The 14378-nt window shown below is 41.6% G+C and overlaps 1 protein-coding gene across 12 annotated transcripts in view; it reads right to left on the reverse strand.

Annotated features, from left to right (window-relative positions):
• ARHGEF9 (Cdc42 guanine nucleotide exchange factor 9) overlaps nt 1-14378 on the reverse strand; it is a 206497-nt gene that overhangs the window by 36522 nt on the left and 155597 nt on the right. For all 12 annotated transcript variants that reach the window (XM_041741718.1, XM_041741725.1, XM_041741724.1 and 9 more), the window contains 2 exons: nt 14143-14272; nt 1815-1946 (listed from right to left, as the gene is read on the reverse strand). In XM_041741718.1, coding sequence (XP_041597652.1) covers nt 1815-1946; nt 14143-14272 — 262 coding nt within the window. The remainder of the gene's footprint in view (nt 1-1814; nt 1947-14142; nt 14273-14378) is intronic.

The following is a 14378-nucleotide window of genomic DNA, read 5'->3' on the forward strand; positions in this document are numbered from 1 at the left end:
CAAATTTCAAGTATACAATACAGTATTGTTAGCTATTGGCATCATATTGTGCATTTGCTCTCCAAAACTTATTCATTTTGCATGATGAAAAGTTTTCACCCTTTAACCAATATCTCTCCATTTCCCCAAATCCCCACCAGTCCTTGGAAACCACCATTCTATTCTTTGTCTTTATGACTTCAACTGATTTAGATTCCACAAGAAAGTGAAATCATATGGTATTTGCCTTTCTCTATTTTATTTTATTTAGCATAATGTCCTCCAGGTTAATCCATATTGTCACAAATGACAGGAGCTACTCTTTTTTTAAGGCTGAATAATATTCCACAGTGTGTGTATGTCTGTGTGTGCATGAGTGTATGTGTTGTGTGTCACATTTTCTTTATGCATTCATCCCTTGGCAGCTAAATGCTTTGCATTTATTAACTTAAATAATCTTCCCAACAATCCTACAAGGTAGGTACCATTATAATCCCATTTTATGAGGAATTATAGACATAGAACAGTTAGGAATCTTACTCAGGAACAAAAGCTACCAAATGGTTGAGTTGGGCTTTGAATCCAGACTATCTGGCTCTAAAATCTGTGCTTGTTTAACCACTGTATATACTGTCTCCCAATAAAGATTTGCTGAATGAATGAATAGTAACACCAAATATACAGCAATAAAATCCATTGCTAACATTTGCTAAGTACTTACTGTGTGCCAGGCACTGCAACTGTATTGTTTCATTTAACTCTTACAACCTCTCTTCTATGTAGATACCATTATGATTTCCATTTTGCAAATGAGATGATATTAGACACAGAAAATTTCCCCATGGTCACATAGCTCATGGAAAAAAAGGTAATTGGTGGCCTTTTGTCTGGCCCTAGAAGCCATGCTCTTAACACTATACTTCACTGTTTGCCACTACCTCAGGTATTCCTCCTCAAAGCCTCCAGAGATAAATTCTATCATCAGCCTGATTTGGTACTGAGGAAAATAAGGACATGACCTTGACCTTAAAAAAAACTGATTCAAGGTTAGAGATAGTAGAGTCTAGGACTCAGGTGTTCTGGTTTCAAATCCCCATCTCTTTTCTGCTCCATCCCCAATCTCTGTTGCTATTGTTGCATTTCTGAGTCCCAAATGGTACATCCTCCAAGTCTGGGCAATTAATGTAAGAAAAAATGGCACAAAAGCCCAAAGTTCCTGAAATAGGAAAAGTTTTCTCTCCAGCATTATTATACTCTATTTAGTTCCTGATCCTCCCAGAATACAATTAAACCAACATAAATAACTAGTAGTTGTGACACATAGGACAACAGAGTATGTCTAGACTGGTATAATTAAAAACAAAGGATACAGGGAAAAAGCTGTTTGGGACAGCTTCAGAGCTGTAGGGACATTAGTGGGTGACTGAGGAGAGAGGAAAGGGGATCTCCACTCTTCCTCAGAAAAATGGAAAGGAAAAAAAAGGAAAAATTTTCCAAAGCAGCAAAATAATTTCCAGTGTGATCATCTCAGGAAGAAAATAACAAAACACATACATAACTAAAATAACAGGGCAATGAGATGCATAGTAGAGACAGCCTTTGTGGGTGACAAGAAGAAAGAGAACAAAGAGTCTTATTCTAGATTTTTTTAAAAGAAAATTGACAAAGAGGGAAATCAGCAAAAGTTTAAGAATGGATTACAAAATTAGAAGCCACTGGCATCTTTTCCCATCTACTATAATAACTACCTCATTGGGAATTGGGAATGATGGAGAGGGAGGGGCTGATGTTCCTGAGGTGCCCATCTCCCTCAGGAAAGGAGAGTTTGGGGTTACCTTCTTGCAGAGGACCATCTGGTGGTCAAACAGGAAGAAGACCCGCTGCTGGTTGCGGCCATAGGGCTGGTAGATCCAGGCCATTTCCCCAGTGTAGATCAGCTCCGAGCTCCTGTCTAGGATGTCCTCACCCTGGGAAGAACATGTGATAGTGAGAGGCAGCCAGGCAGGAGGGATTGCCCTGTCACCTGCCTGGAAGCACCTAAAGCTGGGTACATACTGGGGCAGGAGGAGTACAGAAAAGGCCAGGTGGGGAAAGAAGGATAGAGAGAAGGACTCCTGGGAATCCTTAAAAGGCTCTGTGAGCTGGAAAGACTCATGGTCTTGTTTACTCTCAGGACAAATGAACCCTACCACCCAGGACTGCTATAGTCTCTATGCTAGCTTCTCTTTAGCCTCCTACAAGCACCAAGGCTCATTCTGGTTCTATGAGGTTCATTCTTATATTCATTCTCATTCTCTCTCTCTCTCTCTCTCTCCCTTCCTCACTTTTCTCTATGATTTTTCTCTTTCTGTATCAGTCCTTCATCCCAGATCTCATCTCTTAGTCCCTTTTTTATACCTGAAGAGTAAACCCAAGCAAATAATAGAAGTCTCTCAGCTTCCCAAATGAGTAAAAAAGGGGACAGGGGAGAGCAAGAAGGAGATAATGATTGAGGGAGAAAAAGAGAATATATTCACTCTCTTGAATTTTTTCTTCTCCTCTCAGTTCACTAAAATATATTGATTAAATAGGAAACTTCACAACTACATGATTCTTTGATCTGTAATTCATAGCCTGAGACTACTTCCTCTCCTTACAACATAGTCAGACGAAAAAAGTACGAACATATCTGACTAGCTAATTCAATTCTACAGAGTTACCAAGGCCTCCTTTTCACAGTAACTCTGCTAGGTCACAGATATGGGGGGATGTATGTAATATGCCAAGCAGACTTGGCCCCTGTTCTCAAGGAGCTTATGGTTAGTGGAGGAAACTAATGTAGGTGTGCACAAAATTCATGGAACAGGAGGCAAACCACACCAAAACGCTGGGCACAGGGCTGTGTGTTCCAGAATCTATATGAAGATACAGATAAAAATCAGTGGTCTAAGACTCAGGAGAATTAAAATTAGCACCTATAGGGGTGCCTGGGTGGCTCAGTCAGTTGAGCATCTGACTCTTAATTTTGGCTCAGATCATGTTCTCAGGGCTGTAAGACTGGGTCCCGTGTTGTGAGTCTGCTTGAGATTCTCTCTCTCCCTCTGCCACACCTTCTCCTCCTCTCCAAAAAATATATTAGCACCTATATGCATCAGACATTGTGCTATATACTTCCACTCTATCTCTTCTGAGACACACAAAAATACTGGGAGGTAGATAGTCTTACTCTCATTTTATAGCGCAAGGTAGAGAGATGTCAAATGATCAGCTAAGATCATCCAGCTCATTATATTGATATCCATGACACAGACCCAATTCTGTGGCTCCAGAAAGTATACTCACTTTTGCCACTACATTATGTTGTCTCTAGGCTAATCGGTCCCTTCCTTTCTCTGGGTCTCAGTTTTTCCAGATGTTATTTTAATTTTAATTTTTTTTATTGGAGTTCAATTTGCCAGCATATAGCATAACATCCAGGACTCATCCAGCCAAGTGCCCCCCTTGTTGCCCATCACCCAGTATCCCCAACCTCCCACTCACTTCCAATTCCCCTACCCCTTGTTCATTTCCCAGAGTTAGGTGACTCTCAGGTGTTGTCACCCTCACGGATTTTTTCACTCATTTTCTCTCCTTTCCCTTTATTCCCTTTCACTAATTTTTATATTCCCCAAATGAATGAGACCATATAATGTTTGTCCTTTTCTGATTGGGTTATTTCACTCAGCAAAATATCTGCCAGGTCCTTCCACATCGAAGGAAATAGTGGATATTTGACGTTTCTAATGGCTGAGTAATATTCCATTGCATACATATACCACATCTTATTTATCCATTCATCTTTCGATGGGCACTGAGACTCCTTCCACAGTTTGACTATTGTGGATATTGCTGCTATAAACATTGGGGTGCAGGTGTCCCAGTGCTTCACTGCATCTGTATCTTTTGGATAACCCCAGCAGTGCAATTGCTGGGTCGTAGGGCAGATCTATTTTTAACTCTGTGAAGAATCTCCACACAGTTTTCCAGAGTGGCTGCACGAGTTCACATTCCCACCAACAGTGTAAGAGGGTTCCCCTTTCTCCGCATCCTCTCCAACATTTGTGGTTTCCTGCCTTGTTAATTGTCCCCATTCTCACTGGGGTGAGGTGGTATCTCATTGTGGTTTTGATTTGTAGTTCCCTGATGGCAAGAGATGCGGAGCATTTTCTCATGTGCGTGTTGGCCATGTCTATGTCTTCCTCTGTGAAATTTCTGTTCATGTATTTTGCCCATTTCATGATTGGATTGTTTCTTTCTTAGCTGTTGAGTTTAGTAAGTTCTTTATAGATCTTGGAAACTAGCCCTTTCTCTGATACGTCATTTGCAAATATCTTCTCCAATTCTGTAGGTTGTCTTTGAGTTTTGTTGACTGTTTCTTCTGCTGTGCAGAGGCTTTTTATCTTGATGAAGTGCCAAAAATTCATTTTTGCCTTTATTTCTCTTGCCTTCATGGATGTCTCTTGCAAGAAGTTGCTGTGGCCAAGTTCAAAAAGGGTGTTGCCTGTGCTCTCCTCTAGGATTTTGATGGAATCTTGGCTCACATTTAGATCTTTCATCCATTTTGAGTTTATCTCTGTATATGGTGTAAGACAATGGTCTAGTTTCATTCTTCTACATGTGGCTGTCCAGTTTTCCCAGCACCATTTATTGAAGAGACTGCCCTATTTCCAGTGGATACTCCTTCCTGCTTTGTCAAATACTAGTTGACCATAAAGTTGAGGGTCCACTTCTGGATTCTCTATTCTGTTCCATTGATCTATGTGTCTGACTTTGTGCCAGTAACACACTGTCTTCATGACCAGAGCTTTGTAGTACAACAAGAAATCTGGCACTGTGATGCCCCCAGCTCTGGTTTTCTTTTTAAATATTCCCCTGGCTATTCAGGGTCTTTACTGATTCCACACAAATCTTAAGGCAATTTGTTCCAACTCTCTGAAGAAAGTCCATGGTATTTTGATAGGAATTGCATTAAATGTGTAAATTGCCCTGGGTAGCATAAAGATTTTCACAATATTAATTCTTCCAATCCATGAGCATGGAATGTTTTTCCATCTCTTTGTGTCTTCCTCAATTTCTTTCAGAAATCTTCTGTAGTTTTTAGGGTATAGATCCTTTACTTCTTTGGTTAGGTTTATTCCTGGCATTCTTATGCTTTTTGGTGCAATTGTAAATGGGATTGACTCCTTAATTTCTGTTTCTTCAGTCTCATTCTTAGTGTATAGGAAAGCTACTGATTTCTGGGCATTGATTTTGTATCCTGCCACACTGCTGAATTGCTGCATAAGTTCTAGCAATCTTGGGGTGGAGACTTTTGGGTTTTCTAAGTACAGTACCATGTCATCTGCAAAGAGGTAGGGTTTGACTTTTTCTTTGCCAATTTGAATGCCTTTTATTTCTTTTTGTTGCCTGATTGCTGAGGCTAGGATTTCTAGTACTATATTGAATAGCAGTGGTGAGAGTAGACATCCCTGTCTTGTTCCTGATCTAGGGGAAAGGCTCCCAGTGTTTCCCCATTGAGAATGATATTTGCTGTGGGCTTTTCGTAGATGGCTTTTAAGATTCTGAGGAATGTTCCCTCTATCCCTACACTCTGAAGAGTTTTAATCCGCAATGGATGCTGTCTTTTGTCAAAAGCTTTCTCTGCATCTATTGAGAAGATCTTATGGTTCTTGTTTTTTCTCTTGCTGATATGATCAATCACATTGATTGCTTTATGAGTGTTGAACCAGCCTTGCATCCCGGGGATATTTCTCACATGGGCATGATGAATAATCTTCTTAACGTACTGTTGGATCCTATTGGCTAGTGTTTGTTGAGAATTTTTGCATCTGTATTCATCAGGGATATTGGTCTATAATTCTCCTTTTTGGTGGGGTCTTTGGTCTTGGAATGAAGGTGATGCTGGCCTCATAGAACCAGTTTGGAAGTACTCCATCTCTTTCTATCTTTCTGAACAGCTTTAGTAGAATAGGTATGATTTCTTCTTTAAATGTTTGAAAGAATTCCCCTGGGAAGCCATCTGGCCCTGGACTTCTGTTTCTTGGGAGGTTTTTGATGACTGCTTCAATTTCCTCCCTGGTTATTGGCCTGTTCAGATTTTCTATTTCTTCCAGTTCCAGTTTGGGTAGTTTGTGGTTTTCTAGAAATGTGTCCATTTCTTCTAGATTGCCTAATTTATTGGCATATAGCTGCTCATAATAGGTTTTTAAGATTGTTTGTATTTCCTTGGTATTGATGGTGATCTCTCCTTTCTCATTCATGATTTTATTAATTTGAGTCTTTTCTGTCTTCCTTTTAATAATTCTGGCTAATGGTTTATCTATCTTATTAATTCTTTCAAAGAACCAACTGCTGGTTTTGTTAATCTGTTCCTCAGGTCTTCTGGTCTCTATTTCATTGACTTCTGTTCAAATCTTTACTAACTCTTCTTCTGCTGGGTGTAGGATCTATTTGCTGTTTTTTTTTTCCCAGCTCCTTTAGGTGCAAGGTTAGCTTTTGTATTTGAGTTCTTTCCAGTTTTTGGATGGATGCTTGTATTGTGATGTATTTCTCACTCAGGACTGCTTTTGCTGTATGCCACAGATTTTGAACAGTTGTATCTTCATTCTCATTAGTTTCCATGAATCTTTTTAATTCTTCCCTAATTTCCTGGTCTACCCTTTTGTCTTTGAGCAGGATGGTCCTTAACCTCCACGTGTTTGAAATTCTTCCAAACTTCTTCTTCCGACTGAGTTCTACTTTCAAAGCATTATGGTCTGAAAATATGCAGGGGACAATCCCAATATTTGGTATTGGTTTAGACCTGATTTGTGACCCAGTATGTGGTCTATTCTGGAGAAAGTTCCATGTGCACTTGAGAAGAATGTATATTCAGTTGCGTTTGGATGTAAAGTTCTGTAATATCTGTGAAATCCATCTAGTCCAGTGTATCATTTAAAGCTCTTGTTTCTTTGAAGATGTTGTGCTTAGAAGTCCTGTCGATTGTAGAAAGTGCTATATTCAAGTCACCAAGTAGAAGTGTATTATTATCTAAGTATGTCTTTTTAATTGATTGATATATTTGGCAGCTCCCACATTCGGGGCATAAATATTGATGATTGTTAGGTCCTCTTGTTAGATACGTCATTTAAGTATTATATAGTGTCCCTCTTCATCTCTTACTACAGTCTTTGGGATAAACTTTAATTTATCTGGTATAGGGATGGCTACCCCTGCTTTCTTTTGAGGACCATTTGAATGGTAAATGGTTCTCCAACCTTTTATTTTCAGGCTGTAGGTGTCCTTATGTCTAAAATGAGTCTCTTGTAGATAGGAAATAGATGGGTCTTGATTTTTTATCCAGTCTGAAACCCTACACCTTTTGATGGGATCATTAAGCCCATTCACGTTCAGAGTTACTATTGAAAGATATGAGTTTAGTGTCATCATGATACCTATTCAGTCCCTGTTTCTGTGGATTGTTTCCTTGGACTTCCTCTTTCGTATACAGGGTCCACCTTAATATTTCTTGCAGAGCTGGTTTGGTGGTCACATATTCTTGCAGTTTCTGCCTATCTTGGAAGTTCTTTATCTCTCCTATTCTGAATGAGAGCCTTGCTGGATAAAGTATTCTTGGCTGCATGTTCTTCTCTTATAGGACCCTGAATATATCCTGCCAGCCCTTTCTGGCCTGCCTGGTCTCTATGGAGAGGTCTGCTGTTATTCTGATACTTCTCCCCATAAATGTTAGGGATGTCTTGTCTCTTGCTGCTTTAAGGATCTTCTCTTTATCTTTGGAATTTGCAATTTCACTATTAAATGTCGAGGTGTTGAGCGGTTTTTATTGATGTTGGGGGGGCATGTATCTCCTGGATTTGAATGCCTGTTTCCCTTCCCAAGTTAGGGAAGTTCTCAGCTACAGTTTGTTCAAATACAGTTTCTGGACCTCTGTCCCTTTTAGCACCCTCAGGAACCCCAATTAAACATAGATTTTTCCTTCTCAGGCTGTCCTTTATTTCCCTTATCCTATCCTCATGATCTTTTAATTGTTTTTCTCTTTTCTCTTTAGTTTCCTTCCTTGCTATCAACTTGTCTTCTATGTCACTCACTCCTTCTTCTACCTCATTAACCCTCATCGTTAGGACCTCCCATTTGGATTGTATCTCATTTAGTTGATTTTTAATTTCGGCATAATTAGATCTAAATTCTGCAGTCATGAAGTCTCTTGAATCCATTTTGCTTTTTTCTAGAGCCACCAGTAGCTTTATAATAGTGCTTCTGAATTGGCTTTCTGACAATGAAGTGAAATCCAAATTTTGTAATCTGTGGGAGAGAGTACTGTTTCTGATTCTTTCTTTTGTGGTGTTTCCTTCTAGTCATTTTGCTTAGTGTAGAGTGGTGAAAAACAAGTTGTACTGGAAAAAGGAGAAAAAGACAGAAAAAAGGGGAAAAAAGAAGAAAGGGGGGAACAAATAGAAAACAAGAAACAAGGTGGGGTATCCTCTGATTCTATATACTGTAAATCCCTTGATTTCCCCTGGAACTTTCCCGCGCTGCTTGGTCAATAACTTGCTTTTATCCTGTCCTTCTAGCTGGTGCTTTGGGGGTGGGGCCTGCTGTGTTGATTCTCAGGTGTGTGTACCTGGGGGAGCTGCCCAGCCCCCTGCCAGGGGTAGGGCTCAGTGGGAGCTGTTTTTCCTGTGAGTCCCCTGCTCAGTCCCAGGTACAAGGTGACACTAGGAGGAACAACAGTGGTGGCGGCCAGCTCTCCAACTCTGGAGTCAGCTCCCGTAGCAACTACCAGAGCTGTCAGTCCGCAGGGGCCTGGATGCTCTGGGGGGCGGGGAGCGCCGATCTGCACAGGTAGGGGCTGCCCGGCAGCAGGAGCACCCTTTCTGTCCTTTGTCCTCCTGCTGTCTGCCTGTCCCGGGGGGAGCGCCGGATCCTGGGTTGTGTCCCCGGCACCCTGGGCTCTGGGGCCTGCACCACTGTAATCATCCTCTGGGGGGCCGGCAGCCCCCTCCTGTAGCCGCCGCCTGAGCTGCCACCTGAGCTGCTCCCAGGCCCTGCCGGGCGTGGGCTCCAGACCTTTAGGGAGCTAGGCCCACACTGTGTGGCACGCTCTCCCCTGGGGCACAGTTCCACTCTTAGTGCCCCTGGGAGCCTGAGAGCATCCCTGCCTCTCCTGGGATCCTGCCTGAGCTCGCTGCCGGTGCCTTTCCATCCGGGAAGATTGGTAAAACTCCTGCTTCTCCAGGCCTGGGCTTTCCTGTCCTGGGGGCACTTGCCCCCAGCCTTAGCCCGGATCCTCACGGGGGCCCCTCCCCCTTGGATGCTTTTTTATTTCTTTATTTTTTTTTCCTTCTTCCTACCTTGATAGAAACGCAAACTCTTCTCACTGAAGCATTCCAGCTGTTCTCTCTTTAAATCTCAGACCGAATTCATAGGTTTTCAGGATGATTTGAAAGTTATCTAGGTAAGTTGGTGGGAACAGGTGACTTGGGGACCCTACTCTTCCACCATCTTGCCTCTACCAAACTTTTCCAGTTTTTCCAGATGTTAAATGTGGTATATGAGGATGATCTCCAAGTCCTAGCCCTGATACTCCATGTTAATATCTTAGCCTTGTACCCAAAAGTTTCAAGTCAAGATTAGAGATGGAGATCCCTGCATCTTCCTAGAAATAATCACAACAGCCTAGACATGGCAATGGGCCAAAGAGAGGGGTAGCTGGAAATGGCATTCTTGAGAATACCACTTTTTGCAGTCTATGGGGTGAGAAGGAAAAGGGGAGCTCAGTAGAAATATTTTTTTAATAATATAACCTCAAAAAGAAAGCTCAGAGATACTACTGTGACTTCAGACTCCATTTCAGGGGTACCTTGGAACTTGCGTAACCATTCATTCCTGCGGGGCCCACATACTAACACAGAACTTCTGGGAGAGCAAGCTCTTAGGGTGAGGAATTTGTGTGGGCTTTCCTGTTAGACGCATGGGAAGCTGAGAATGGTACCAGTCTGCCATGTCCCACCCTGAGGCAGGACAGAAATATGTGCCACAGTCCATTTTGAATATGTATAAAGTGAATAAAAGCCATAAAAACAGGCCAATGCCAAAGAAACTTGGCTAAGATGATTTGCTTTTAGGATAACTTTTAAAGTTATAACCACTGTACCAGTCAGTAACATTCTTATTTTAAGTACTTGGCACACATAACCCAGCAAGAAGGGAAGGAATAGAGGAAGGGGAAGGGGAAATGGAAGGGGGGGAAGGTAAGGTAAGGTAAGGTAAGGTAAGGGAAGGGAAGGGAAGGGAAGGGAAGGTACTTTAGCTCTTAAATAGATGTTTTTGCAGGTTTTTGGGTATTACACAAGCAGGCTTTTATGGGAGGGGTACCACCACAATCATATATAGTCAAATTCTTAAACATGAGCAGCAAATTTGGGCTCCTGATAAAAATCTCCAGGGGAAGAAAAGGTTAAACAGAAGCTGCCAGGGATATAGTCCTCATCCCTTTCTTTCAAGTGGATCTAATGAGTTTGAAGGGCAGCAATGTGACAGCTCAATCAAACATCAGCATCAGAGAAATTAGAAAGGTAAATTTCCCTGAAATTATAGTCTATGGGAACAGGCTCTTCTCCCTATTGTTCCCCTAAGATGCTCTAATGTATTGATTATCACTTAGAGGTGTGGGTGATACTTTCACTCATCCATGTATTTTTTTAGGAATCCTAGGAGGTAGGACAGAGGAGGTACTTCATGAAGTCCAGTCCTCATAGGGGGGCAGGGAACAGGGAAGATAACTGGAGTTGAAAAAAAAATCCCTGAATATTTATGGAATTAATTGAGGCAGGGTCAGGTCTGAATATAATACAAGGCTTCCTACTCTCTAGCAAGATGTTCTGAATTATTGAGTAGGTACCAATTACCTGTATGCTATCAACCTTCAACCGTCTTTCACAATTCCTCTTCAAAGGAGATTAAGCTCTGAAGAGCTTCCCCTATGACTCTTCTTTTTAGTTTGACAAATTAAGCTTAAATTATTATGTAGATGCTTTGAAAACCACCGTATTTGTTCAAACATCTAGGGGAGGGAAAGAAATCATTTTTCTTGATTTGCAAGGCTTGTCCAAAGCAGCCCTCAGCAAGCCAGCAGGACCTCTCTCGGCTTGTGCAACTGCTTGGACAGGTAGAACATACAGAGAACCTATACCAGGGAACCAGTGAGGTTTGGCCACTTATGTCAATAGCTAGCAAGCCATGGAGTGGACATATCCTATTGCCTTCTGGGGGGTGGTCCTCTAGCATTCAACAACCTCTAGTCATACTAGGATTTGGATATTCCCCCAAAGGAAGTCTTGCTGCCTTGCTTAGATATGGACTTTACTGCCTTTACTGCCAAAACAAGTCCCTGTAGTATCACAAAGAAAAGAAAATGGGCTGTGGGAAGCAGAACGTTTAAAGAAGATGTTGTGTAGCAGCAGTGAAAAGAATACCACAGAGAGAACCTGGAGATCAGATTAAAATTTTAGCTTTATGGTCTTGGTAAGGAATAAACTTCTCAGACTTTCACTATCGTTATAATGAGTATGTGTGTATGTACGTGCACACACGTGCACGCAGGTGTATACATGCACATTTGCATGACCATGGCCAGAATTGTTGATGGGAAGGGTAGTCCCTTAAAAGCCCTGGTGACTGACATTCTAGAAGTCTTGAAGACTAGATATGACAAACATGACACTTTAGGTCTGTCCTCTGAAATGTACCCATCAGGATTCGCTGGAGAAAATCTTCCAAGAAGACAACTCTTCTAGAGCTAGTAAATTCCACAGTGACCCCAGAGTCTGAAAAGGGAACCATGAGGAATTTTTCTTCTTACCAAACTAGACAAAGAAGGGTTTCACCAAGCAGCAAGGTGTCAGGGTTGTACATATGGGCTTGGTTGAGATTAGAAGACCAATCAATCATGCTAACAAAGGAGGCAGAGAGTAACTGTTCTCCCATCAATCCTGGCTCAAAATTGCCTTTTTGTTTCCTACCTCCCCATGTCCAGAAAAACACACTTGAAATTCCGTTTTAGGTGCTGAGTCTTTAAATCATAGTTCAGTGCTTTCAAGTTTGGTATTAATGAGACTCCCTGGATAGGCCAAGGAATTTCAAACTTGTTGGTCCTCTATGGCTCCAGCTTCAATGACTGGAAGCCCAGAGGATATAGAGGAATTAGAAGATCTAGGCATTGAGAAGAGGAAAGATGTTCCAGGGAATATGAAGACAACTACTGCTGGGCACCTCCTTTTACAGAGAACCCTGCAGGGGTAGAGAGAAAGGGGCCTGCTAATCAGCCACAATTTCAGAGTGCCTTAGAGTTGATGGGCTTGCTAGAGGTGATTTGGTCTAGCCTTCTGCTTCTGATCAGGCAACTAGCCAAAGTAAGCCAGACACAAGGGAAGGAGGAACCATGATTCCCTAATAAGTTTGGGCCAGTGTTCGTTTCCTGTTATGAGCAACAGAATCTCTTAATATAGATGCATTCTTCTCTCTTCATCTCAAACAATCACTGCTGTTTTCTTATGGGGACATTATCCTTCAAATAAGACTAAAAAGTATAGCAAAAACTCAGAATTTTGGTCTTTTCCAGTCATTTACATTAAGAAAGATCAGAAGTAGTAGAAACAAGGAAAGATGATTTTTTTCTAGATTTTGGTAAAATAGCTGTTTGCAAGAATGGTGCTGGCATCCCAGGTGGCTCAGCGGTTTAGTGCCGCCTTTGGCCCAGGGCTTGATCCTGGGGACCCGGGATCAAATCCCACATTGGGCTCCCTGCGTGGAGCCTGCTTCTCCCTATGCCTGTGTCTCCGCCTCTCTCTCTCTCTCTCTCTCATGAATAAATAAATAAAATCTTTAAAAGAAGAATGGTGCTTAATCTTTTTAGAATGTGCTAAACTGGGATGCGCAGGTGGTTCAGGGGTTGAGCATCTGCCTTTGGCTCAGGTTGTGATCCCAGATCGAGTCCTGCATCAGTCCCCCAAAGTGAGCCTGCTTCTCCCTCTGCCTATGTCTCTGTCTCTCTCTGTGTGTGTCTCTCATGAATAAATAAATATAATCTTAAAAAAAGAATGTGCTAAACTGCTTGAAATATTAGGGAGATACTACCTCTCAATCACAGGGAATGATACCTAAGTTGAGATAAGTGAAATAGAGAACTGGCTCAACTTCTACACTGTGACTATGAAGCTTAAGGTTGCCACACTCTCCCTGGTAGCATGATCAGCCTTTCTCATCTTGGTTATGTTGGCCTGTACACTGTCAGATTTCACTATGTGGGTCTGAGAGATAAATGTGAAATACCGTGACCCCTGGTTCTCTTGGTGGGCACAAGAAACAAATGCTAAATGGTGTACTCAACACATATACCTGTGGGGCCTTATAATTCACAGCTATTTCTATCGAACAGAAACCCAAGAACCTCAACAGAGTAGTGGCATTACAGAAGCAATAGCTATATTTATTTGTTAGGTTGTATATATCCTCTGCAAGTGAGTATCTTAGGAAAGGAACACTTTAGTGACTTTACTCATTAAAGACTTTCTGAGTTCAGAGAAGTCATGGCTGTTTCCAATGAAATAGGAGGCTGTCAGGAATTATTTTTATAAGCAGATGATAAAAAGCAGAATTTAGTCTTTCGATTGGGAAGGAGTGATGACTTTGACCTCAAGTTTGCAAGCTTGGGTAGACCTAGTAAATGTGTCAGGGTAATCTTACCAGTGTAAAAAGAAGTATGTTGGTTGGCCTGCACCATAGAACCAACTTTATATTCTGTGTCTGGGAGTGAATTACTATATACTATTTCTTATTCAAGTGTTCATCTAATGGTGATAAAACTCTAGGAGTGGAAAGAGGCTTGAAAGTCTATTGAGTCAATCCATTTTTTTCCTGGCATCATCCAGAGAGATGAACCTTTTTTAATGAAGTGTTGCCTCAAAGATTTCTCTAACCTTCTTAGAAAGCTATTCAAGTACACAATGCCTCCCATTAGTAGAACGTTTTGCCTTGGCTCTAATCTACATCCTTTCTGCTGCTCTTTCAATTTCATTTTTGGCTAAGATGTGATATTCTAGCTAAGTTATTCAGACTTCCCAGTACCCCTGTTGGTAAGGATCCTACCTCCCAGTCTAGGACAGATGCCTGCCACTGGGCAATCTTATCAATATTCTCCAAACGCCGCTTGCGTTCATTGATCTGCTGAGTCACATTTCTCATGACAGCCAGAGCAGCTGCCACATATCTGTAGTCACTGTGAAGACACAAAAGTACAAGTTGGATGAATCAATATGTTAGAAAAACAATGTGTTGGATGCCAACCATAGCATCCATTCTTCTCTTCCTACATAGTAACAGAG

This window comes from Vulpes lagopus, chromosome X (assembly GCF_018345385.1).
Source record: "Vulpes lagopus strain Blue_001 chromosome X, ASM1834538v1, whole genome shotgun sequence".
NCBI classification, from domain to species: domain Eukaryota; kingdom Metazoa; phylum Chordata; class Mammalia; order Carnivora; family Canidae; genus Vulpes; species Vulpes lagopus.